This window comes from Hippichthys cyanospilos, chromosome 1, assembly GCF_059441005.1.
Source record: "Hippichthys cyanospilos isolate Australia breed blue-spotted pipefish chromosome 1, RoL_Hcya_1.0, whole genome shotgun sequence".
Taxonomy (NCBI): Eukaryota; Metazoa; Chordata; class Actinopteri; order Syngnathiformes; family Syngnathidae; genus Hippichthys; species Hippichthys cyanospilos.
Genome location: NC_142369.1, coordinates 9,808,766 through 9,836,417, shown reverse-complemented (window position 1 = coordinate 9,836,417; position 27,652 = coordinate 9,808,766). Strand labels below are relative to the sequence as shown.

General features: G+C 40.7%; 1 protein-coding gene across 3 annotated transcripts in view; it reads left to right on the top strand.

The window, feature by feature from the left end:
* Nucleotides 1–27,652, top strand: part of nos1 (nitric oxide synthase 1 (neuronal)) — a 60,669-nt gene that overhangs the window by 21,806 nt on the left and 11,211 nt on the right. For 2 of the 3 annotated variants that reach the window (XM_088416225.1, XM_088416233.1), the window contains 19 exons: nucleotides 3,418–3,555; nucleotides 6,991–7,136; nucleotides 8,745–8,907; nucleotides 9,971–10,062; nucleotides 10,712–10,853; nucleotides 11,623–11,762; nucleotides 14,356–14,530; nucleotides 14,620–14,721; nucleotides 14,933–15,127; nucleotides 16,449–16,534; nucleotides 20,135–20,279; nucleotides 21,255–21,359; nucleotides 21,657–21,715; nucleotides 21,810–21,926; nucleotides 23,500–23,652; nucleotides 23,778–23,952; nucleotides 25,454–25,592; nucleotides 26,553–26,631; nucleotides 26,896–27,089. In XM_088416225.1, coding sequence (XP_088272351.1) covers nucleotides 3,418–3,555; nucleotides 6,991–7,136; nucleotides 8,745–8,907; nucleotides 9,971–10,062; nucleotides 10,712–10,853; nucleotides 11,623–11,762; nucleotides 14,356–14,530; nucleotides 14,620–14,721; nucleotides 14,933–15,127; nucleotides 16,449–16,534; nucleotides 20,135–20,279; nucleotides 21,255–21,359; nucleotides 21,657–21,715; nucleotides 21,810–21,926; nucleotides 23,500–23,652; nucleotides 23,778–23,952; nucleotides 25,454–25,592; nucleotides 26,553–26,631; nucleotides 26,896–27,089 — 2,545 coding nt within the window. The remainder of the gene's footprint in view (nucleotides 1–3,417; nucleotides 3,556–6,990; nucleotides 7,137–8,744; nucleotides 8,908–9,970; nucleotides 10,063–10,711; nucleotides 10,854–11,622; nucleotides 11,763–14,355; nucleotides 14,531–14,619; nucleotides 14,722–14,932; nucleotides 15,128–16,448; nucleotides 16,535–20,134; nucleotides 20,280–21,254; nucleotides 21,360–21,656; nucleotides 21,716–21,809; nucleotides 21,927–23,499; nucleotides 23,653–23,777; nucleotides 23,953–25,453; nucleotides 25,593–26,552; nucleotides 26,632–26,895; nucleotides 27,090–27,652) is intronic. The other variant, XM_088416239.1, reaches the window with a different exon arrangement.

The window sequence follows — 27,652 nt, the reverse complement described above, 5'->3', positions numbered from 1 at the left end:
ATGGTAACTGAAACCCTCGACTAATGCTTACCGAATATAAGGCAATTGAGTACTGTAGTGATGACTGTGACCATTGGATGGCAATGTTTACACACAACACAGACATTACCCACATGCAATTCAAAGAATGGAAATCAATCTTTCATATGATACCACCCATATTTACATAGACATAGCACACAATATTCTGCCGGCCTTGAAAGATGAGTGAAAAATGCTCAGTATCCTGGCCCTCTAGAGATTTTTTTTTCTGATAACGCTTGGCACTAAAAGAGTGAAAAAGGGTTTGCTCCAACTATAGAGGGGTCACACTCCAGTCTCTCCAGTAAAGTCTACTCATGGGTGCTGGGGGGGAGAGTCCTTTGGGAGGTCAAACCTTGGATTCAGGACGAGCAGTGAACCAGTTCTACTGTACATCGGCAGAATCCTTGAGTGTGCATGGGAGTTCGCCCGACCAGTCCAAATGTCTTTTGTGGACCTGGAAAAGGGGTTTGACCGTGTCCCTCGGGGAGTACTGTGGGGCGGGATGCTTCGAGAGTGAGGGTACTGATGCAGGCTGATCGGTCCCTGCACCACCATTGTCAGAATTTGGTATTCGTTGCCAGCAGTAAGTCACATCTGTTTCTGGTAGGGGGTTGGACTCCGCCAAAGCTGCCCTTTGTCACAGATTCTGTTCATTACCTTCATGGACAATCTCTACGCGGAGCCGAAGCGTTGATGGGGTCCGGTTTGGGAGTCCCCGCCTTGCATCTCTCCTATTTACGAATGATGTGGTGCTGTTGACACCTTCAGGCTGTGACCTCCAACTCTCACTGGAGCATTTTGCAGCCGAGTGGGAAGTGGCTGGGATGAACATCAGCACCTCCAAATCTGAGACCATGGTTCTTATTCGGAAAAGGTCGGAATGCCATCTCGGGGTCATATCGGGGCGACTCGACACCCCCCCCCCCCAGATAAAGATAATAGATGGATGGGTATTGTTGTCATCATTAGCTTGATTAGAAACATGCAAAATGAATTTCAACTCCTTTCAATGATGACATTGTTTCACTTCATTTTATTTTGACAAAATGGTCAAACAATGAAATTGAAAACGTGATTACAAAGTTATAGTAGCTAATTTAATTTAAAATTATTCCACTAAAACAACTTAAACAGGAAAATACATTTCAATGTTATTTAATTGTCTAACGTAAAATCACACACTTGGGTGCAATTTTGACTGGAAAATAAAATGTGTGTGTGCAGAGTTGATACACAGCAGGAGGTCCCATCACTTAGTGTTTAATTTGAGCAAACCCAGCGCGGTGGGAAATGTTATCAGCCTTGGCTCGGATCTAAGTGTTCCGTCCTCTCACTCAACTGCGAGATTAGCCATGCGTATCCCCACAAGCAACCCCCCCCTCCCGCCCTCCTGCATAATGTAGCATTTTAATAAAGGCCGGAATGTTCTGTGGGATCGGGGCAGACCGATTGCTCGCTATCGTCCATTTAAAAGTGCCGGCCATTGGTTGTCGTCAGCAGAGTTGACGTGACAGTCATGCACATCGTAGCCATCTCACCTAATCTTTTACGCTTTGCTTTCCCCGGCTGCTCTCATCCACATGGATTTTTTATTGGATTTATTTATTTATTTATTTGCATAACGCGCACCTCAAAAGTTGAGTTTGTTGGTGCGTGAAGAGCAGCCCCGCATAAGTACACAGAATATTTCCATCTTTGTTAACCCCTAAACAGATACTTTTGTCACTTTGGCACACTGAAATGTAGTGGATTGTAAATTGCAAAGGCAGTTTTATTTGTTATTTTGATTCATTGACATGCCAACCACTAGAATGGAGGATTGAAGCTATCACATTGTTTAGCTAGTTTAAAGCATTGATGGTCAGGTTTGCCCGACTGAATTTGAATGCCCCAAGTATTTCTGTTAGCGGCTAGCACTAATGCAGAAGACTTATGCTCTATCATGCAATGATAGCGTTCTTGACTAGCTGTTTCATAGCATCCTTTATCTGTGATTGAATTAGATGTTTTTTTTTGTTGTTGTTAATTTTGTTAACGTTCTTGCTAGCAATATGATGTGTTACCAAAGATTGGATTTGTGAGGACGAATAATCGAGCTGCTTCACAACCACTGCTGCAAGGAACAACTTAAAAATAATAATAATGCTATTGCGTTGACGTCATTGTATTATCTTGTGTGTTTATTTTTAAGTTAGCCTTTAAAGTATGTTGAATTATATTGTTGCATTATTACATTATCAGTGCGCATCAGATGACTATAGGTAAATATGTCAATACGAAATAAAAAAAAATCCATATTTCAAATATGTGATGTGGACTGAACAAAGTAAAATATTGACATATCTGCTCCTACTTGACAATTATTAATCTTTTAGTTTTTTTCTGACATCACACAGACCAAATTAATAATTAAATAAAAAAATATATATTTCTACTATCAATTTGAAAACATTTTGAGTTAGTGTTTCAGCTATACAATGAATATTATTGCTTGCTTTTAGACTAGGTTTGATTGTGTTCAGGTTGAGATTAGGGTCAGGCAATCATATCTGATGTTTAGGGTTTGGGTTTGAGCTGAGGAAATGCATTATCTCAGTATATGTCCTCACAAGTTTAGACGTAGAGTACAAACGTGTTTGTGTGTGTGCGTGAATGCGGTGAGTTTATGGCACTGCACTGTGGCTAACCTTCTGTGATTGCCGCCCCCGATCACAAATGGCATGCCTGTGATCAATCAATAGTCATCTGAAAGGTTAGCTGCTGTTAGCAGCTGATTGTATTCATCACAGGGCATTCAAACGACAACAGGAAGTAAATGGGGAGCCTCGTAAAAGTCAGTCCGTCTCCCACCATGCACTTCATCAACTCAAGTAGGGCGCCGCCATGAATCCATTCCATCGATACGGTGTCCTTGCTGATGTGAACTGATTGCACTAGCAACACAGATTAAAGCAAAATTTCCAATTTGATTCCAAAGCGGACTTCTCCATAATGCCAGCCACCGTTTGACAACGTTTCAAGTATTGTGTTCTGCATTTACATAAGTGGTACGCTTACTTTTCAATTTTTTTAGTGCACACTTGTTACTTTGAGTGGCCAACTGTGGAATTATACCCAACATTAGTGAAATACTGGGCCAAATAGTTCAAAGCTGTGCAGAAATAAATATGTGAAATAGCAAGACTATGCGGTTTGTCTTCCAGTAGAGCTCAGTGCTGCTACGTTTATGCTGTGGTAAAATGCGGTACTGCAATTAAGGCATACCCCTGGAAGCTTTATAAAACAATAGGTTTAAAATCCACAATGAAGCGATGTAACGCTCAAATGGGAAGGGGGGGATTGTTTTCTTTTTGCGAGTGTAAACATAAAACAATGCTGCTTGTCTGCTCTCAGGGCCCTGCCCAGGGGCAGACTTCGCCCACAAAGACGCTGCAGAATGGAAGCCCCTCCAAGTGCCCCCGCTTCCTCAAGATCAAGAACTGGGAGACTGGAAGCGTCTTCAATGACACGCTCCACCATGGTGCCGGCAAGGTGAGACGCGCACAGCTGTTGGCTTCTTCCAAAAAATAACTTATTCATTGATTTCATGTGAGCATACATTGTAAATCCAAACGTAAAACAGAGTATTTTTTTTAAACAAATAAAAATTCTGTATGAATCTATTCATGAATATTTAATTTTCATATGAATTTGTGTATATGTATATATATATATATATATATATATATATATATTAGTGTGTGTGTCAAGCTCTGCTTCTTACGCTGCAGCAGTAAGCTAGCAATGAGCTTTTGCTGGCTACTTTTGTGGCAAGGTGATCCTGTGCGAATGTGGGCTGAGGATTCATGCGAGGTCAGTGTTTGAGGGAGGGGGGCATTTGTAGCTGACCTAGGGGCGGGACTTTGCCACTTGGCAAGGACCGACAAGCAATGTACTCGAGCGATGACTGAATGCAACAGGCGGCCCAAAACATTTGCGCACTTTCAGGATGGCGCCAGAATGAAAATCTGCTTTGAGTACTGTTGAGACTCGTAAAGCAAACTTAATGAAAAAAAACATTGATCACATGTTACATTTCGGCAGGGGCTTCCAAACGAGGGGGGGGTTGCCGGCAGTTACCGAGCAACCAGGAAGTTGCGACATGGAGCCGCCACGCGATTGGTTAACACTGTATGGCTGGCTCTCAATAAGCTCACAAGTGGCGAGCGGGCTGTTTTATTAGCCTAGCGCATTTGATACGCGGCCTTCTTCCGCCTCCGAAAGGGCCAACCCTCAATGCCCCCAATTTGCTTTTATTTTTATCTCACTCTCATCCCTTTTCTCATCTGGTTTTTTCGCTGTCACCTCTCACGCTTTCCTCGAACGCCCTGCTCTAATCTTTCGCCTTTAATACTGTTTATCCTCTTATTTTTAGCCATGTGCTCACTGATTCTGGGGGACAGTTTTTTTTTTCCGCCATTTCCATTTTTAACTTTGCACCAATTTCTATACATCAATGGGAATCTAACCACTTAAAACCCGTGGTGAATATATTTGTCGCATGCATGTTTCAATGGGCAGGCACAGTCTGACCCAGCTTGTTTGTGAAATTCAAGCTTGCGAATCTCTGTAGTGACAAAGAGATCACTGTAGATGGCGACATTTGCATGGCTCCGCTTCGGTCCACAAGCTGAGCATTAATCAAATCTCATCTTATGATGTAGAGAAATGTCAATGTGGAAGTCGTACAACTTTAGCCACTTCATATTCCAATAGCTCATGTGTATATACTTATGTATCATTCACATTGTGCCTATAAATTAAGTGTAAGATGCACGTGGAATACAAATATTTTGCTCACAAAATAGCAGCGTAATGCACATTAAATAAAAAACTGTAACCACAATAGACAAAATTACGGCTATGAAATATTGTAGGTAGACATTTGAATCAAAAATTGCCGTTCGTTAAAGATCATAATTGTTCTTCATGTTCTTAAGTTTCTGAAAGTCATGTTCAAAATGAACTAGATTTTCCCTGACGATGAACATGACAATTCCAGGAGGATAAGAATTGGAACAAGGGCAGAACAATGTTATCATTTTAAATATCCTTACAACGCGAACAAATACGATTCTTTAAGAATGTCTTAAAGACGTCTTAAAACACTTGAAAGACACTTGCAACCCTGAACTAAAACTGACAATCAAAAGAGCCACTACCTACGCCGACCCTCGCCAACGTTCGCCCCTCAGTGCAATAGAGGCTTTGTGTCTACAAATTAAGTACATATTGCAAATACAGAAAAAGCAAACTTGTGGCCACAAAATACTGCATTACAGTGTGTCCAGGAAATGGCTTTAATGTGCAAATGCAAGAAGAAACGATCATGAAAATATGTATACCATGCAAACAAAGTAGGAAACAGAGTAGCTGAAATAACTGACGTCCAACACGAGCCATGTGACAAGCCAGCGTTGTTAACTCCCGTCTCTCAGCGGTATATCTATGAATTCATGAGTATTTTTTTTAACCCCCCCAAAAAAAACTATAATAAAATAGTTCTCTCTCCTTTTCGATCCGAGCTGTTTTTTTTTGGTGAAACTCTCGTGGTTCTCTTAGTGTAAATTAAACAAAAGAAAAAGCCTGAATGGCCCATTTTTCTGGTAAAAAGAAAATCGGTGCTCTTATGGTCAACAAAGTCAATATTGTGTGGGTCTTGAAAGATCAGTCAAAGCCTTGAATACATATGCTGGAACGGGTTCACACATCTGTTTATTTGATCCACTCGCTCAATTTCCTCGTGATGTTTGGCCTGGACGCCGCGGCGCGGTTTATTTTGGCCCCCGCGTCGGGACCGCGTCCTTCCCGAGACGAGCCAAGTTTGGACTGACACCGGAGTCGCTGTCTCAGCCCGTCATCGTCTGGCATAACGAGGCTAAACGACAGCTGACGTTAGAATCATCCAAGCGGGCTGTGCGAGAACTCTCCTCTTTGCGTCGCTTCCCCCTCTTCGTCTTCATCTGGATTTTCCACGCTTCGTTCCGTCGCCGCGCATAATTGACTCATCTTGATCACATCAGCAATCTCGCGGGAAGTAGTCATCAGCCCCTCTGGGCATTTGGTTTTATCAAATTTTAAAAAGGCCTTTTATTAGAATTGAGAGGGACAAATACACATTTTTTGAACTCCTAGTTGACACACTACTCCATGAATTTTTCCCCATATGTCTATCATGAGTAGACCCACAAAAAACATTTGAGTCCTATAAGGAAAATCTACTAGGAAGTCAGCCATTTTGATTGGGAGCGACCTAATAATAAAAAATAGAAAAAATTGCCCAGGCCTAATATCTAACATGAGGAAACCTCGCCCTCCAAAAAAGCTCAAGAATCCAAAACCCAAAGTCCACTGTAAGTCAATCATTATGTTGGATAAAAAGGAAGTTATCATTTTATCAAGAAGCCTTTTTTAACTCCATTTTTCCAATTCAATTTCTTTACTTTGCTTTTAAATGTATTTTGCTCTTTTTTGTAAATGGTTGTGTAATTTGTAGGGATGTGAAAGCATGAAAAACTAATTTTGACGTTAACTTTTTTGATTTACTTCCTGTGGCAGCTGAACTATGCTGACTTTGCATCCAAACTTAGTCACCAGCACAAAGATGGACTTGTATGTAGTTTAAAAAAAGGCTCGACAGCTCGTTCAAATTTTAATTTAATTAAAAGATTTTACTTAATTAAATACAAGCTTAGATACAAGCTTCATTGAAAATAATGGAAAATGTGATTAACTGCAAATAAGTGAAAGATTTTGTCATTAAACATTTGAAAGTGTTTGATCACTTGACAGCATCTGTAAATTATACTTTTAATTGTCTGAAGCATACGTATGAAATCTACAATAGAAATAAAGCTTGGCCTTGCCACCTACTCCCAGAATTTCCAAATAGTTGCCAGCTTTTAAGCATTGTTTTCTTCCTCCCAGATGCCGACTTGTGGTGAGAACGTGTGCCAGGGTTCCATCATGATGCCCAATCTGCATTCGCGCAAGCCAGATGAAGTGCGGTCCAAAGAAGAGCTTCTTACCCTGGCCACCGACTTCATCGACCAGTACTACACCTCCATTAAAAGGCAAGACGTGTACACATTGAGAAAAACTGCATTTAGTCTTGTAGTGATTAGCAAGGTAGGATTGAAGGTATGGTTCTTAAGGAGGGATTCTCCGGGAGCTCTCCAGGTCCACTGTATGATATAAACAAAAAAAAAATCATCGAAAGGAAATGAGTGAATAATTCACTACAAAGATATATAAAATATGTGTGTGTGTGTGTGTGTGTGTGTGTATATAAAATGTCAACATACCGCATTGGTTTGTTTGGGCTCAGTTTTTTTCAAGTCAAGCTGCATATTTTAGATTTACTTCAAATCGTTGGCAACCTATGGCATACCTTTGTAATAGTCCTATCATTTAATTAGGATGTTGTTGTGCCGCACCCTTGAGAAGTACTCTCTAACGCATGATACACACTTATGGAGTTTTCTCATCTTATGTTTTTTTTTTTCTCTATGCCAGCTGTTCTCAACCTTTTTTAGGTGATGTACCCCCTGTGAAATGCGTTTTCAAAAAATAATCAACACAAACTGTACTCTTTTGGATCATATAAGAGACCTATTATCAAAAACAAATAACTTATTATAATAATAATTAACATAGTGTCAGACCTGTTCTCAAAAAAGAAAAAAAAAATTGTCTACAGAAAAATATTAAACATAAAATGCTCTCTTTTGGGATCATAGTAGAGATCTGTTCACAAAAATAAATCACCATCTTAATTATTAATAAATATTTGAAAAATGAATATGAAAAATAATCAACTTAAAGTATCAGTACCTCAGTACAATCAGTATCAGTACCTCTTTTTGAATTATAGTAACATAAAATGTGTTTTATGAACTTACATTTTTGTGAAACATGTAATTGCTTCAATTGTTTTTAAAACTGTTTTTGCATGATTGTTTGTTTTATTCAAAATGTTGAGGACCCCCTGGAATTCCTTCAAGTACCCCCAGGAGTTCCTGTACCCCCATTTGAGAACCACTGCTCTATTGCGGAGGAAAAATCTAGTATTGAACAGTTAAGCTCGTATGATGCGTGGGTGTGCTTCCATAAGCGTTCCTTTTGAAGTAGAGCTTTCACATGATCACACGCAGTTTACAAAGACAAAGAATTAAGATTACTCCCGGATTGGTTGCCATGTTTCCAAAGAGGACAGGAGATGGGAGTCTTGAAATATGGCAAGGTCATCAAGGAAAGCCTTGATTTGATATTTTTGGAAGTTGAATCCAGATCTGGTTCAAATTTGCCAGCAGTGTGAATCCAACAGTAATAATGTATTCGTGTCATAGTTTTTCATGTCCTGTTTATTGTCTTGTTATTCTTTTTAGGTCCTCGAATTTTAAAAATGAGTAAGTCCACTTCAGACTGTCCACAAGTATCTTCCGCTTTTCCTTGATTCACTATTGGCTCTTTCTGTAAACGGCTGTCTTTGGTGTTCGAATTGGAAGGAATAGTTTTACGGTTTGGAGGATGATGGTGTTTCTTCTTGCCTCCGCATGAACTTGACGTCTTTCAAAAACGAAAATCTAAATTTGAACTCATGCAGAAATGAATCTGTTTTTTGTTTCTTTGCTTTGTTTTTAACGCTTGATTGACACCGCCCGGTTTCCCTTTGCGCGCAGGTACAGTTCAAAGGCGCACGTGGAACGCCTGGAAGAGGTGACCAAGGAGATCGAGGCCTCAGGGACGTACCAACTCAAAGACACGGAACTCATCTATGGAGCCAAGCACGCCTGGAGGAATGCCGCCCGTTGTGTCGGGAGGATCCAGTGGTCCAAACTGCAGGTGACGTGAACGAATGGGCTGTTTATATTTATTTTATTTTCCAAATGATGTGATCGCTAAACACTGGCAACGGGTGCCATATGTCAATGGTCTTTTGTTAGCACCCTAAATTGGCAACTGCCAACAACACTGTTATTCTCAAATTATATTCACTCTGCCACTTTGAAATAAAAGCATATCAAGATATTTTGTCCTTATATTATCTGGTAAAATATGGTGTAGCTTGAATATGGCCTTTCCGCCATGTTTCCGGCATGTTTTACTTTAACAGAGCATTAACAATCGATGCAGAAATTGGCCTGCCTTATTTTGTGGACACTAATAAGCTGGTATGCAGGTCAAGAGCAATGCCTTGAGCATTTTTTTTTTTTTTTTTTTTTTTTAACAGAGGCCCTTGAATTTGTCACTTGTTTCAGCCTTAGTACAGCACAGTATTTTGTACAGAACATTTTACTGTAAAAACATGTACCATAATTCCCCAAATATAGGACACATCTGTTTATAGGACCGAGAGTTAATATCAGGGTCAAATTCTGGTATTTTCTATGTGTTATAGAAAATGCGTAGGGCGCAGCAAAAGTTTGGCGACAGTGTAAAAACTGTGGCAAAACAAATCTCATCTTTATAAAATTCTTTATATTTTCTCGTTTGTCTCATTACAGTCATTGTAAGTAAGAATATCGCCTATATAAAAATTACATCTGTGCGTCAAAACACTACTTATCTGGCTGACAGATCTATCTTCCTCGCATGCTGTGCAATTAAAAACAAAAAAAAAAAAATCACATTTTTATGTGACCGTATATAGGATGCACCCATACTTTTGGCCTTCATTTTTAGGGAAAAATAATACATCTTATATTTGGCGAATTTAAAATAGAAACAGAAGAAAATAGTGAGCAAATGCAATTGTAAATTTTCCTATGTTTAGGCTGTGACCAAATAGTCTTTTCAGAGTAAAATCTACTCGAGAATGTTCTTGTGTGCAACCGAGTGTTTGGACTTTGTTCCAGAACCTTCGAGTTGAAAAAGGAGATTTTTCTTTTCACCTTGTTTTCTGCAGGTTTTTGACGCAAGGGACTGCACAACAGCTCATGGAATGTACAACTACATTTGCAACCACATCAAGTATGCCACCAACAAGGGCAACTTGAGGTAAATAAAAAATCCCACAGAATCCTACAGAATCTCCAGCGACCCAGCATCCGTCTATGCATTAGTGGTTCTCCGTCTATCCACTCATAATCACATGTGACACTCAATCTCCGCTCGACATCGTCACATTTGTTAGCCAACGTGGCCTGACCTTCGGGATGGGACGGCTCGCTTTGATAAACGGTGGTATCGCATCTCCATTTCATGCAGCAGCTAACGGGCAACGGGTTTAACTTCAGGGAATCCATTTGTTTTTATCATCTACTGCATGTCGGAGGAGTTTTTCTTTTTCATCAGTCTCAATAAGCAACCCCAGTGCAGCGCAAGATTGAGCGGTTGGTAGTGAATGAGCCCAATTGGTGGGTGAAAGAATGACTGAGGAAGCGCTGCTCAATTCAAATGACCCAATGCTTCCTATTTAGTCACACTTTTCAGTCACATCATATCATCATCTGTTATCTTAATGCGAACTTACAACGCATATTCACCTGTAAATATTTTACAATACAAAAAAAAAAGTATGAATGTATTGCATGGTAATCGTCACCCTTCAAACGACACACATGGAACACCGACAGAACATACAAGAAAACCTGCGTGTGCGAGCCTTGTCATTATGTCTTTTTCGCTTCATTTTGTGACGTCGCAGGTCGGCCATTACCATCTTCCCTCAAAGGACGGACGGCAAACGCGACTACCGCGTGTGGAACTCACAGCTCATCCGCTACGCCGGGTACAAGCAACCCGACGGGAGTATCCTGGGAGACCCCGCCAACGTGGAATTCACAGAGGTGCGTGCGCACGACGCCGCTCACTTGACAGTTACTGACCCATTCCTTACACCTCCTGAATGATTATTTTTTTTCCTACAGATTTTTATCAGGTGTAACGTAGCTAGTTTTTGTTTTACAGATTTGTGTGTACATTTTTTAAAATTATTTTTAATACTAGCTTTTTCTTTAGTGTAATCAAAAAAGTTGTAATAAAGTGGTCATTTGTACTGTGCAATGTAGGTCAATTCTCAAACTAATATAAAGATTATGCACATTATGCATTTTCAACAGTAAGAGTTCATATTTTGTCTAATTAGTTTTAAAAATTATTTTTCATGTTTCTTCAATAATTTGAAAACACTATTTGCAGTCAATTGGATAAAAAGTTACATGTTTGAGGCTCAGGTAACAACTAATCAGAGTTTAGTTTCGGCAGTCACATGACCAAACCCAAAACAATAGGTGAGCCATGATTGGTCATTACCTGCAACAATCGACAGCAAGTGGAAAATTTTGTTTGAGGTATTAACTGTGTGTGAAAGTTAATTTACTTATCAAATTAATTATAGGGAAATTTTTCACTTTTTACTGCTGAAAATGAATTAAGTTTAGTATCTTTTCAATAATAGAACAAAACCCCAAAAGGTCATGCTTAAATTAAAAGACAAAAATAAATGACATTTTTTGCTACAATAACATTGTATTTGGAGTAAAGTATAATAACATTTTTAGAGAGTGATGTTGCGTGATTGTTGTTGTGATTGTTGCCCCCACTCCCACCGGTCAGATTTGCATGCAGCTGGGCTGGAAGGCGCCCAAGGGTCGATTCGACGTGTTGCCCCTCTTGCTCCAGGCCAACGGCAATGACCCCGAACTCTTTGAATTGCCCGAAGATCTGGTCCTGGAGGTGCCAATCACGCACCCCAAGTAAGTCCCGCCACATAATTGAAACGATAACCCAATATCAACACTGCATTGCTTGTTACTGTATGCTGCTATTTCTCTACACTGTTCATTTACATTACTAACCAGCTGGAAGCTTGATGATAGTTGTCAGATGATAAAATGGCTTTTGAAGATATAACTGGCCAGATCCATGCTTTTATTTGATTCTTCCGCAAGCATACGCAGAATTGTGAAAGTTAAGCGTCATTTTAAGATGATGCGCAGATCCTTCGACCAAATGTCCACTGAACTCCGTTCATTCATCCTTCCGTTCATTATCTACATCTCATCCGAGCGACCGGTAAATCGAGAGCTTCGCCTTTGGGCTCAGCTCTTTCTTTACTGCGACAGACAGGTACAGAGTCCACATCACTGCAGACACTGTTCAGATCCGCCACTACAGCTACCCCGAATACACCTTGGAGTTTCCAAACTCTGCTTCCTTACAGAAAGAATTAAGTCAGTGGAACTGAGAAGGTTCTTCAAAGTATTCTCCCCATCTGCTCACGGCGTCCTTTTGAGTTCAAGCGAATTCATTTGTTTCCCCTTGATATTAATCACCTTATTGAGTCACCTTTTGTCGGTAAGATAACTACTTAAAGGGAAATGGTGAATTTAAAATACTGACAATTTCATCCAAATGGACGGCAAATGACAACAAAAATGTCATCGCATCGACCTTGAATTGAGACTTCTACATTGAACCGTCATTCCAATCAGCCGGACCGAATCAAATTATTTAATGAATTGTTGCGCAACCCACCTATCAAAAACCGTACAAATTGTCTTTTGCAGAGATGCGCACCTCATTGCTTACATTTCAATTCTGTGAGACGGTTAGCATTCATAAGCACAGATTCGTCACATTCATTGCACGACTTTTTATTTTTTTTCTCAAATTGTCTAACTGCAGCCATTTGTAAATGACAGGAGTTTGGCTGATGAGCATCATTCTCCCACTGGATTATATCGAGGGCAATAGTGGCTTCTTTCCACTAATGCTTGTTTTGGCTGCAGCCCCCCGTTTTCCAGTTGGGTAACTATTTTTTTACCAAAGAACATCAATAGATGTATTACAGCTAGAAAATGAAAAGTTTTTATTTTACACACAAACTGACTGAGAGTCGTGAAAGTCTCTCGATCGTTTTGCTGCACAAGCCCATGTTAGTAAAGCCTCGCTCCTCTGAGCTTTCAAAGAGGCAACTGGCCGCTGAGGCTCGACTGTAAGAGCTGGTATGGCTTTGACGGCACGTGACTCTTCGCCAGGGATCTGCATATCATCAAATGTCGGACAGATGTGCATTATCGGGACTGTTTCCGTAGATATTAGGAATCAGCTGAGAAACTCAACGCTATTTCACTCTGGTGCTTATGGGAGGCTGCTAAAAGTACCAGAATCACTCGAAGCGGGTATAGACTTAGCAGTCAAAATGTCATGGTAGCCGGTTCAGAATGACCAAGGGGGAACCTGGGGGAACCGGTACGTGCAGCATTTTCTTCCTTTTTTTAACAGCTGTTGAACTGCAGTTACTGTGCCAAGATAGCCATAGTGCAGCATTGACAGCACAGTATCGGCCACTTGATTGCGACGTTGAAACTTTTTTTTTTTCCGGTCAGACGAGTTTTGCCGCAAAGTGAGGGACGCGCAACGCAAAAAACAAGAAGAAAGGTGCTGTAGGAGAAAACATTGGCTCTGCTACATCCCGGAAAAGTGAAAGTTCTCAGCGGTGTTCTCTTTTCCGGATCCACTGTAAAGTGCACAACAAGCCCACCCCCCACCCCTCGTGCGAACATTTGAACAAGCTAAATGCCGGCAGTTAACACCTGGCGACCGAAAGCCTGCTGAATGAGGATTCGGGTCACGTTTTTGCGTTCGTTTTGCAGCACTTTAGTGTATACTCGGTGCGACTTTTCCCGGCAGTCAGACTATATTCTCCCACACTGTTGGTAGTAAATGTGGTCTACAGCATGCAAATAGCACTATTCTATAAGAAGTAGAAAATCCAAGCAGATTAAAACGCTTTTTTTTTCTTTTTTTTTTTTTAATAAGACTCCTCATCTCTCCTCAATGTGCATGCTCACCGGGAGTTGTTTACAATATTTAGGCGTGTCTGCTACATGTCAGATGTAACACTGTACTATGCCAATATGTTGTTTATTTGCATGTTTAACGTTGAAAATTTTAAGTTGTTGGTTATTATAAAAAAAAAAAAAGCTGCTGCCCCTCTTGCAGGATTTGCTCGCTTGCTTTTTCTTAGGCTTAATGAAGTCTTAAACGTGCGTTTGCTCCCTGGTGGTAGGATAACTGAAAGTGCTTGATTTGACATGTACGTACCCGGCTTTTTAATTGTTAAAATCACCAAGGATCAGCTTAATTGATCGTGGCAGCCAATATCTTGATCGCGATTAAAATTCAATTAATTGTGCAGCCCTAGTTTCTGATAGCACGTTCCTACGCATATCACTGTCAGACGGCACTCCTGCTCAGACGAATTTCCTCCATTAAATCTGGATTCCGTTTGCTCAGACGTCTATTAAATGGAAGTACTAATTCTGCTGCTGCTTTTGTGTTTAGGTATGAGTGGTTCAAGGAGCTGGAGCTGAAGTGGTATGGCCTGCCTGCAGTCTCCAACATGCTTCTGGAGATCGGAGGCCTGGAATTCACCGGCTGTCCCTTCAGCGGCTGGTACATGGGCACCGAAATCGGTGTCAGGGACTTCTGCGACAGCTCCCGCTATAACATCCTAGAGGTCGTCCTTTGGCCTGCTTCGATTACTGGATTTTAATTGTTGCGATGAATAATGAAAACGCTAACAAGAATCTCTCTAATTGTCCACAGGATGTCGCTAAAAAGATGTCCTTGGACACCAGGAAGACCTCTTCCTTGTGGAAAGACCAAGCGCTGGTGGAAATTAACATCGCCGTACTCTACAGTTTTCAGGTGCCGCTTTACTTTCACTTGAGTAACAGTAGTTTTGACTCAGCAATTTGACCGGACAAGACTCATTCCAGCCGACAGTGATTAAGTAATGTTTCGAAACAACTTTTCATTCCCAATTTGAGACCAATATTGCTGCTTACCATATTGGCAGATCCCGACATTCATCCACTGGTCAGTTTTAGCAGTTTTGAATGCATATGTACCCTTTCAGGTGTGCAAAGTGACCATCGTGGACCACCACTCGGCCACAGAGTCGTTCATGAAGCACATGGAGAACGAATACCGTGTGCGAGGCGGTTGCCCGGGCGATTGGGTGTGGATCGTTCCGCCCATGTCAGGCAGCATCACGCCCGTCTTCCACCAGGAGATGCTCAACTATCGTCTCACACCTTCCTTTGAGTACCAGGTGAGTCCCTTCTAATCATACTTTAAAATATTCAACAAATTTAGCTCCTGCTTAAAACTCTAATTTGAAGATTCAAGAGTTTTGTCATATGCCTAGTAATACTACAAAATGAAATTCTTATTCTGTTCACTTCCCTGAGCAGACTACATTCCACAATCAAGCAAATAATAAAGTAGGCAATAAAACCAAAAAAGAACAATGACCGGAACAACAATTAGAAATACCATATCTTTCTTGAAACCCTAACACCAAAGTGTGACCCTGAAAACCCCAGATTTAATTCCCTAATCCTGTCTTGAAAACCTAACCATTGTTTAAAACCCAGCCTATACACCTTGACCTGGAATTATAATTCATATGTTATTAGTTCAAAACCCAACAACGGCTTTAGACTCTCTTTAAAATCCCTTGGTTTAAAGGGACAGTGTGTAAGATTTAGACCGTTGTTAAAAAGGAAAAAAATAAATGATTATATATTTAAAAAACTAGCAAATAAATGTGTCCTTAACGACCAACAGTATGTTTAAATATAATTGCAGGTCAAGTTACCATTAGATTATATTACATGGTGGGTGGCACTTCTCCGGAGGCGGCCATGTTTGTTATAGCAACGGACAATGGTAAATGCAGCACCTGCAGAACTTCTTGCTGCCCGTAATTAAAAACGGTCTAAATCTTACACACTATCCCTTTAAAAGCCCAACTTGAATCTCCTTGTCTGATCCCCTCACCCAAGCTTTGAAGCCTCCTTTAATGTCATAACCCCAGCCTGAAACAACTCTCATTTAAAACCCTAAGCAGAAACCTTAATGGTTCAAACCCTAACAAAGGTATTGAAGCATATTTTGAAACCCTATGCAAAGCTTAAAACCCTGATTTGGTACCCTTACTGGCCCTTATTTCAAACCCTGAGGCAGACTCCCTCGTTTGAAACTCAAATATTTTGTGTTGTTGTTGTTGTTGTTGTTTCAAACCTAAACAAGGCTTCAAATTCTTACGCTGACCCTAACTAAAGATTTAAGCTCTGAGTGATAAAATAAGCCTTGTTTGAATCCTCAGTCTCCAAACCCTGGCTTGAAACCATAATTTTAATACACAACTCGATTTGACAATCGAAATCCTTGTTTCAAACCCAAACCAATATATCAAACTCTCTTTAAAACCCCAACTTGAGTTGAAAAGCTTGTTTGAAGCCCTCAAGGCAGGCTTGAAGGCCCTCATTCCATACCCTACCCCAGGCTCGCCAAGCAGATTTCCACTGAACCGCCATCATAAAATCCGTATTTCAGTTCCTCATCTAAGGTGCGCCTCTCTGCCGTAGCCCGACCCGTGGCACAGTCACGTGTGGAAAGGAGTCAACGGAACGCCCACCAAGAAGCGAGCCATTGGCTTCAAGAAACTCGCCAAGTGAGTGCTCCGCCTTTTCTGCAGCAATTCCACAGAACAATGTGGAAAAGCTGAACCGAATTCGTATTTTCACTGTCTTAAATGTACTCATTCACTGCCATTAACAGCTATAGACGTTAAAGATTTGTTTTTACTGAGCTGGAAGTGAACGTGTCAAGAATTTGAGATTTATTTTATCGTCCTGCGTTCCTTAACCAAGTCAAAGCATTTTAACAGAGGGACCGTCCACAAACTACACATTCCATGTTCACTTAGAATTTCACCAAAAGCAGATTTGCAGACGATTTGAGCTGTAGGAGCGAGTGACCTACTATTGCCTTCTACTATAACAAGCAGAATGTGAAATGTTTTCCTATTTTTGTGTGTGTTTTCATAGAGGGTTTTTTTTTTTTTGTGGGGGTGCAAATTTTTGTCCATTTATAATCATTTGCGAAGCTCAAATGTTTCTTGTTTCTCCAGTAGAATAGATCTAGAGAAAGTATGAGCTGCAGTAGGTAGTGGCCAATGATTGCTGTCCATCACAGAAAAATGTGATCTTTTCATTGATTTTTGGTGCATATTTTTGGCAATTTATAACAGTTTATTTATTTATTTTTGGCCCTTAAATGTCTCTTGCTTCTCCAATAGGACACATCTGAAGACAGTTTAAGATGTAGTAAGTAGTGGTTTACTAATGCCTGTTACTACAGCAGTAGAATGTGTAATTTGTTGAACGTCCCATAATAAGCAAATATGAAACGTCAAACGCCTGGCCAGCTTTTTACTCGCTTCTTTTGCGAACTCGCTTAATTAAGACCGAGCAAACGTGAGTATTTCAACAATTTCTTTCAGTGCTTCAGAATCTGCCAGAAACGTTGACAGGAATTGTACGTTCGTGTTTTTTTTGTTTAACTCTTGCTTGTCACGCTCAGCTGGAAATGAGATAAACGGCGCACATCGGACGGCATCACGTCGCGCGAGAACAATCACTTTCGAATACTCGACTTTGAGGTGTATTCAGTCGGCCCTTCTGGGCAGGAGGGGGCGGTAATCCCACAATTGTTTTGGGGGTGCGCTTGTGCGTGTACGCTGTTCAGAAAATTGCCAGGGGGAGATGGAAGGCAAGCTGGCTGATCAGCGTCGTCACACGAAGCTTGCCGAGCGGAACAGACGCGTGCGCCGTGTTTCATAAGCCGAGCTGGGTGTCTTCTGTTTTTTTTTTCGTCTGTATTTCTGTCGTTACATAGAGATCATGGGGGGAAAAAAAATGCTGCTGGTGTGGTACTGCCATGCAACCTCGCAGATGTTTGTTACAAAGGATGCGCCACAGGTTCCCGACAGCGTTGAGGTCTACGGATGATCAGGGTTTTTTTTTCTCTTGATGCTGAATTTCAAATTATTATGTCAGGAGCATTTTGACTGATCTTTCGAGACCCATAGAACATTGTGTTCAGTCACAATATTAACACCAAACCGAAAGCGTACGCTGTTCTTTTCCCAAAATGTCTCGTTATTCCAGCTTTTTGCGATCTTCAGAAATTAGCATAATAACTTGAGATGCTTTTACAAGAGCAGCAGTTTCTGGCCCAAAAGCAGTCCAAATACGATTTTTATGAAGAGAAACATGTCAAGCAAAGCTATGACAGTGATGCTTAATTATGGCGTTGTAACAAAATTATTTTTTAATCAGCAACTAATCGTCCCTTATCTATTTTTTTACCTCAAATTTTCAGCCCATCAACACTGAATATTCTCTGACTCATCAGTCATTAAAGATCAGAGTTTAATCAAAGTCACTCGTTTGCTCTTACTTTCAAAAACAATGAATTAATGATTGCCTCTATTACGACTAGCATTGACTGACTCATTAATTGGCTTTCTGTACTACCAATTTGAACAAAATCCTATTTTTTAAATAAAAGGATGGAAATAAAATGTTTCTCATCAGTTTCACATCAATAATTAAAATAATCATTACCTCCAGCCCTACTTATATATTCAGGGGTGCACTTTTTTTTTCGTGCGTTACATGAGTACCGGGACGTGGTGCGTGGTACTCACCCTTTTTTTTTTCATTAAAACGTCTTCATCAATTTCATTCTCTGTGTCATTCCCACATTAAGTGCACTGCCTGTAAGTGCGTAGCGACATTGCATTATTCAAACTTGCATGCTCAAAATGTTTCATAAGTCCATGGGTTATGGTTCGTGCGGTTGGTTCAGGACCCGGTTTTATTAGTCAAAGGTAAATTCTCTGTCAATGTAGCGTGACAACGTAAACAATCTTATTCACACCCTCACGAGACTGATATGCGCCCGATAAACTAAATTTAAGTGTGTTTCAAGCCTCCGGACATCTTGGAGCCACTTTTCAGGAAAAACAAAAAGTTCTGCTCAGGCTCGGTTTTTGTCAAGGGTGAAAGTTAGGGAAGGTGAAGTTAGGCAAAGCTGAATGGTGGCCAGAGATGGTTTCCCCTTGTCAATCTTTTGATGATCATTTTTTATCTTAACATGCACAGCCAACAATCATCGAGTTGCATTCTCCCAAGCCATGCCTCCAAAATATTTCTGGCTAAACCCCTGTTGTCATTGAAAAGGGTGATAACTGCCCCCAAGATCTAAAGTAATATTTCTATTTTTTTTATTGCCAGAATGCCATCACCGTATGTGTCTCAAATGATTTGTGAATATTCTAATTCACACATCCGTTTGGCTTTTTCTTGTATTCCTTATACTCCCATTAAATCTAATGCAAACGAATCATCATGCATTCAGACTTTTTTGGAGGCAGCCTTACACTGTCGCAATACACCAGAGCAATCTGAATGAGATTAAAAAAAAGTTGAATTGCAATTTCTCTTTCAGTATAAAGAAATTATTTTTATGAAATGGACCTCTACAGAACTGAGAAGGTTGCAATTTAGATGAGTGTAATTGATTGCTTTTGTCTCTCATGTGTGGCACATACGTGTTGAAATTCAAATTCATGATGATTGTTTGGCTTTGTGACAATAAAAATGCTTTTCGATCATTGCTGCAAGTGAACCTGAAAACAAAAGGGCATCCAAACAGATGCCTGTCTTTCAGTGCCTTCGGTGTTGGCGGAACATTCTGTGTGCAATCAGAGTTCACTTGGCCAGAGAAATCATTACAAACCCTGCGTCAAAAATCCGGATTGGTCTTGATTTTTAGTTTGTAAACATTACAAATGCTCAATTGCACAACTGTGAAAACGGTGTGTGCGTGATTTGGATCAGCAGAGGGTTTTTTTTTCTGCCCCAAAGAAAAATAAATCACAACTGAATTACTACTTTAATCCATGACACTCTTGTCTTCATACATTCAGAATAATGGGAAAGATATGATGCCCCATCGCACAGCTGTGTATAGTAACAATTTTTGGATGCTCCCTCTAGTGGCAATGATGGGGAAGATTGATTGAGATTGGTAAAAGAACACAAAAAAAATCTCAAAATTCCTACAAACGCTGGCAACCGCCACTTTGAAAAACGCCCTTCAAAATCGGCGTTCCACCGAACTGCGATGGAAATCAATTTGTCCTGAGAAAATTAAGTTCTAAGCCTGAAAGTCGGCATGTCACCCTTTGTCTTTGTGTCCACAGGGCGGTGAAGTTCTCAGCTAAGCTGATGGGCGCGGCCATGGCCAAGCGGGTAAAGGCCACCATCCTGTTCGCCACCGAGACGGGCAAGTCTCAGGACTACGCTAAGACGCTGTGCGAGATCTTCAAACACGCTTTTGACGCAAAGGTACGCTCTTGCCCGCACCTTGCGTCACCCTCGCCAGCTTTTGGCTCGCCAACCAAGGGGGCGGGGCACAACACCTCGAAAATGTAACCACGCTTAATGCGCATTGCCTGTGGTTTTTGTCTTTCCCTCGCAAGTTAAGAGAGTTAACCTCAAGCTATGCGGACGTGCGGGTGCGTTAAGTGCGGTGCAAGTCACAACTCACAAAATGCCCATGGCGGCTTTGGCGTTGTGCTCGTTTCCTCATCGAGGGGCGGCAAAACTGCCGTGTGCTCCCGAAGCTTTTCACACACGAGGTTCCTCAGAGTTTCTCATACCAAAAGTGACATGTTTTACAAACGAGAAATAAAGGTATTTAATAACAAAGAAAAAGTACAGTAACTACTAAGGTGATCAAAAACATGAATGGGAAGTTAGTTAAAAAGTCTTTTGATTTGTTTTTTGTTTCACAAAGCTTCATAAATGCTTTATTAAAAAACACAAATATTCAATATATGTTTTCCATGAAGAGTGGGGTGAGTGGGGATCGACCCAAATGTATTCATTTTTTAAATCGGCAAATTTGCAAATCCATGAGTGCCAAGCCACAGTTATGCAGGCGCCGTCTGTATAGAAATATATCAATGGTGGCAGAGGATAACGAACATATGCCCGTGTTCATATTTTTTTCCAAAATGTGTGCTCCTGAAAAGCGATTTTGACAATACAAGGCTTCCCTCTGAGCCCACGGATATATCATTTTAATGTCGTTGTACCGTTTGTGTACAAATAACTGCTTATGACACAGAAACATTGATGCTAGTTTCTCTAGCCTGTCTATGGTAGTTCCAATTGTGTGTTAGCATTAAGCTTTAGGGACTGTTATGAGTTCACTGCTGCCTCAAGTTCATGCTCAAAATTAAGTTCTCTCCCTAGTTGTTAATATAGTGTGAGTGCCATACAAGCATTTTTTTTTTCGATCTCACTTGTCACTTGCAGGTAATGTCCATGGATGACTACGACGTGGTGCACCTGGAGCATGAGACGCTAGTGCTGGTAGTGACCAGCACTTTCGGCAATGGCGACCCTCCTGAGAACGGGGAGGTCAGACTTCCTCTTTGACCTTTTAGCCTTGACTTTTTCACCATGCTGTGGCACCAGCTGTAAACCAAGCAAGTTGCCTCACTGGTTTGAATGCATGACATATCAGCCCAAAAAAAATACACTGTAAAAGGGCAGCCCTCACTTGAAACTACCAATTTGAATGCATATCAGTGACTTGAAAGCCTACTTTCAAATTCAGGTTTACAGGTCAGGTCAGGTGACTTTACCACCCCCCCGCATTGTGTTTACAAACATGCTGAATGTGTCAAATGTTGATTGAATCGCTTGTCATCGTAGAAATTCGGAGCTGCCTTGATGGAAATGCGACACCCGACAACCAACACCGAAGACCGAAAGTGGGCCCGCGCCGCCACGATTGATTTTTTTTTTTCCTGTGTCGACACCAAACAACTAGATGGAGCTAAGTGTGTTTTTCCCCTCCATTCTCAGGAGCTACAAAATTCGTTTCAACAGTGTGTCTTCCTACTCGGACACCAGGAAGTCGTCCAGCGATGAGCCGGAAGCAAAAGTTAACTTCGAGAGTACCGGACCGTTTGCCAATGTCAGGTACGCCACAACTCCACTGGCCGCAACCTTCACCTTTATATTCCTTCTCTTCTACTTTGGAGCTTTTTTTTGGGGGGGGGTGCAGACTTTCCCAAACTTTGTCAGGAGGAGTGAGGATTCTCTTCCTAACTACAACAATTATATACCATAAGTGGACCCCAGCATCCACGTGGTTATTATTTGTTTTGTTTTTTTATATTTTATTTTTTACCAATCCCTATTGCAGGGGAAAGCGTCGAGCTATCACAAATAGCATAAATTATCATGAACCTCAGCAAACATAGTTTGACCAATTTACAGATTTTTTTTTTCATTTATAGGGAGAACCAACCCGTTTTTTTTTTTTTTAACAAAAAAGTACTTGTTGCATATCTCTGCTTATTTTTTTTCCAATGTGTTTATAATGTACATCCGTTACATTAGAGAATACAAATAAATAAGAATCAGTTAGTTCTGACAGTTGTTTTTAACACGTTTGGGTGCTGTATCTCAAACTGATCTTGGTTTTTGTACATCACGTTTAGTTTTGAGCTATAGGAACCATTTTTTTTAAATATACAATGAATTTATATTTATGTGACTTAAAAACCAAGATAGAATTATTGCAAGCTTTGAAAACTAAAATCTTAATCTGATGGCAAGTCTTTCTACACCTAATCCGTGTAATTTTACTTATCTGGAGGGCAAATTGTAGAGGGAAAAAAAACTGACAAACTGGAATTTTAGAATCAACATGCATGTTGAATGTAATCATCATAGATTTGTAAATTGTCTTAATTCTTTTTTCTTTTTTTAAGATCAATTCATTGTTTTTGCAGGAGAGGTGCATCCAAGTTATTTTTGTTTAACCCTGCTTTTACCAATATTTTTTTTCAGGGTTAAAAAAAAGAAACATTCAAGTTTTTATAGTTTTTACAGTGTAATGGGCTTTTGTTCTCTTAACTCCTGAAATTAGCCAGAATCCACTGTGGAACACAATGTAAAAATCCCATCAATTTAGAAGTCAGGACAGAGTTAATGATTGCATAATAATTACCAAGGGATTTTTTTTGTTGATAAACTACCTAGGTCCATCGTCAAAACCCCTATGTAGTGAGTAGGAAAGCGTCAACAATTCCAGCAGTGTTTTTGTTGTTGTTGTTGTTTTTTACAATGTTGGCAAAGAGTTTTGATGTCAAAAACAAAAAAAGTTTGGTTAAGTCTGGATTATGGATGGACGGAGGAACAGATGTATGAAGAGGTGGAGGAGATCAACTGCTGCAAACCAATTTCCTTCCTTTCTTTCTTTTAACGGTTTTACTCATCTGATTTGGTGGAGGGATGGATAGCAGGCAAATGATCATTTGATCAAAAAGGTGGAGGGATGCAAAGATTGGATGGCTACCGGGAAGAAGGACGGAAAGCAACAAAGTCTGATGCGGGCAAGGTGAAGGCAAGACTCTGATCCGTCGGTTGGTTGATTCGCGGGTGGCTCAGCTAAGCGCAATCACGGCAACCAATCAAAGGGAATCATTCGACGACCGGCAAGCGAGCGAGCCCGCGTCCAACCACGCCATCTCCTTGTGAAACGCAGTTCTCATGCCGCGCCCGACGGCCTGGGAGGGGTCACCCTCAGGCCTCCCAATGAGCTCCCTCAGGGTACAGCGGCAGAAAAGCGGCGCGACGGAAACGACGGCAAAGACTCAAATGCCACCACACCTGCCAAGAAAGAACGAAAACCGCTCAAGTATTTGAAACGTGTCGGCAGGACTGTTTTGCTTTGGGGAAGGGCGGCTTTTTGCAGTGGGTTAATGCTAAACCGGTGTGTGTGTGTGTGTGTGTGCGTGCGTGTGCGTGTGCGTCTGCGCGCAGGTTCTCAGTGTTCGGCCTGGGATCCAGGGCCTACCCACACTTCTGCGCCTTTGCCCACGCTGTGGACACGCTGTTCGAGGAGCTCGGGGGGGAGCGCATCCTCCGCATGGGAGAGGGCGATGAGCTGTGTGGCCAGGAGGAGTCTTTCAGAACCTGGGCCAAGAAGGTTTTTAAGGTGGCAATCAAACCACACATCTAACTAGGCTTTGAGCAGAGTACCGATACCAAGTATTTGTATCAGAAGGATAACTGGCCTTATTTCAAAATTAATTCTTTGGCATTGATGTCATGTTTTTTTGCTGGAGAAATGTTGTGTATCAAAAGTAACACCGGTGTGGTATCGGTACTTGGTATCGGTGACTACTCAAGAGTAGCGTTCTCGTGCTGTGTCGGTCCGATAAACGCGTCATAATCAGACATCCTTATATACGATATTTGCCTGCCAGAGATCAGGAAAATTCGAGGTGGAGATGAAACCAATTTACCCGCTAAAATGATTGCGAATCAAGGGCTGGCAATTTATTTTTTTATTTACTTGGCAAGAAACCAAAACTCTTATCAAGGGCCTCGCCAACATCGCAAACTCATTTTTTAATTATCTTAACAATTAAAGGAATACATTACATCCTCAGGTTGAAAGTGGCTGAAGAACTTCAGTATCTTTTTAATATTTTTTCATAAACAGTCACGCGTGTTTTAATAATATGTCACATGTGTAGCTATGGTATACAATATTTTAAATTAAAAAAAAATACTCTAGAACCTAGTGGAATAAAAGTAGCATCAGTCACATTTAACATTAAAAGATCTTGATTGTCCCCAGAAGGTAATTTCATTTGCACTAGTGTGGTCTAATCAAACACTGCAAAGAAAACAAGTGTCATAAATGCATATTATAACTTTGTTGTCGTTAATAAAATATGGAGTGCAATCTCATAGCTGATTTCAATGCTTAACTGTGGGATCTAATACATCTTTGAAAAGGCCAATCCTGTATTTAATCAGTATTTAATCAACAGTAAATGAAAAAGCTCCTGTAATATAGCATCTATATTTTTCATATCTATTTTTAAAATGTACTCACATTGTAAGTCCTGCTTAGAACTCCCAAATCGTGATGAGGAAAACTCTGTCTCTTCTCTCTGTTGTGCAGGAAATATAATATAATAATATAATAGTAATAGTATATAATAGTAATATAATAATAATATAATAGTTTAGTCACCAAATACAGCAACAATATCTTTAAGTTAGCAACACTGGAGCTAAGTAGCGATTTTGAGGCCAGGAAGAAAAAGAATACTAAAGTGGATGTCGATACTAATTTCCAGAATCTATTTGATTTCGATTCACAAGTTCTTTGATTTTCTTTTTTTTTTTTTATATCATTCAATCATATCATTCATGAATAAATATATATATAAATTGTCCTTTCACGTCAGTAGCGCTCAAAGTGTTTATGAAAAGCCACTTTGTGTTTTTTAAAACCAAAATATTCCATTTTCAAGTTTGTTTTCTATCAGTTCCGTCACGTTGTTTTGATCCGCTGCCTGATCTCACGTGATCTGAGAGGATTGGCCATTAAAAAAAAAAAAGTGAAAGCTGAGCAACGCGGGCAGATCTTCGAGCTCGCTGTACCTGTGCTTGAACCATTTTGCCGTCTTTCTCGTCTCAAGGCCGCCTGCGACGTTTTCTGCGTGGGCGATGACGTCAACATCGAGAAGGCCAACGACTCACTCATCAGTAACCATCGCAGCTGGAAGAAGAGCAAGTTTCGCTTGACGTACGCCGCCGAAGCACCGGCTCTCACCGACGGTAAAAACAAAACAAAAAACGTGTATCTGTTCTGCTGTTTGGCACATTCGAAGCATGCGCCGACATTTCACACCTCGCGCATGGGCGCTTCGCCACTGAAATCATGAGCGGGCCTCACTCATCGGACTAACGGCGTGTTTATATTTGTCCGTTAGACCAGAGTTCCCCGACCACCGGTCCGTGGATCAACTGGCACTGGGCCACACCCAAAATAAAGCACTATCTCCGTTTTATGTATCATCAGCGTGAAAGCTATTTTATTTTGAAAATGCTTTAGCTTTGAAAACTGGCCGGATTTTCTTGCGTTTGTTTTGGTCAGTAGAGAACCAAAATTTTACTCGCAAATAAGAAACAGATATATTTGGGAAGGGGAAAAGCTCCAGTCAAGAGACAGGTGATGAGCCTACAACTTCAAATAAAAAGAAAGCTTTTAACAAGCAATACCATGAGCCCTACTCAAAATAATGACTTCTCGTGGGAAGGACTTGGAGCGCTACTTCGTCGTCAAAAAGGACCCACGAACTATGAATAGATCCTCTACCTTTTTGTTACCGAACCAGATGAGCTCTCAAATGGCGGCAGCCTCAAACGTAGGTTAGAAATTCCAGACAGACAATGTGTGTGAAGAGAGAAACAAGCTGAGGGATCCCATTAGTTTGCCGTCAATGGCGAGTTCAATTTTCATGTGCACTTCATATTTGGTATTCCCCGCAGTCGACGATAATATTGTCACACCTTGCTATGAGGAAAGATGTTCTTGTTCTTGGAGAACTTTGAATTTATTTGTCCACTAGATGGCGCTCCTTTTCGAGCAACTCCATTTAACGCAGTTTACTGCTTGTTTGTGTTTCATGAAATGAATTTTTCGGATTGTGTCTATCCAAAATGAAAGTGATTAGCTCTTTATTACCAGTGATAAAATGACAATTAAATGTAATGATTTTTTTTTTTTTCCCCCAGCACTGTACACCATCCACAAGAAAAGAGTTTACGCGGCCAAAATGCTGGAATCGCAAAACCTCCAAAGTCCCAAATCCAAGTAAGCGTTGTTCTTTGTTTGTTTTTTGCTTTCTCGATTTAAAACATGGCGACGTTCATGATCAGTAGTTTGACCTGTTTACTAGACTGGGTGAATAGTAATCACCAGTAAATTGTCTCCACTCTGATTACATCGTCGCTAAATCCAATCGAGCTCAGTGCTGCCATCTTGTGGCCTCCTGTAGTCACCTGTATACTGCAGTTTACCTGCATGCTGTGGGGAAAAATTTCCCCGATGAATGAAGAGTTTGCTTCGCGTTCCCAGCCGCTCCACCATATTTGTGCGGCTGGACACCAACAATCACGAAAAGCTGAGCTACCACCCCGGCGACCATCTGGGCGTCTTCGCCGGCAATCATGAAGATCTGGTGACTGCCCTCATCCACAAATTGGAGGACGCGCCCGATGTCAATCAGATCGTCAAGGTCGAATTCCTGGAGGAGAGGAACACTGCGCTAGGTGTCTACGTGTGTGTTGTTGCTCTGAGTGTGCGCAAGTGGATGTTGCGTCTACCTGCGAGTGAATTGTGTTTTATGTGCTTGTTTGTGTGTACCGGCGAGTGTGTGTTTCTGTGAGACTGCACGCGTGCGTTTTTATATGCTGATGTTTTTGTAATGTGTGTTTTTTCTTTGTTTTTTTAGTGAGTGTACGCAAGTTTCTTCTCTGGTTTTTGTTTTGTGTTTTTCATGTGCATGTATGACATAATTTGACTGTGTTTTTCCTATGTGTACATGTGCGCATGTGTGATTTTTTTTTTTTTTTTTTTTTTTTTTTTTTTTTAACACGTGTGATATAAGTTCTTGCATATGTGTGTCCTTGTGCTCAAGTCTGTGCTTTTGTGATGTCTTTTGTGTGTATCTCTGCGTGGGTGTTGAGTGAATATAAGGGGTTTGGATTTTTTTATTTTTTATTTTTTTTTGCATTTTGAGTGTGTGATGTGTTGCTTTATATTCTAAATATGTGTGTCTGTGGCATTTGTGTACCTAAAGTCACGGTGTGGCTATAATGTGATGATTTGGAGT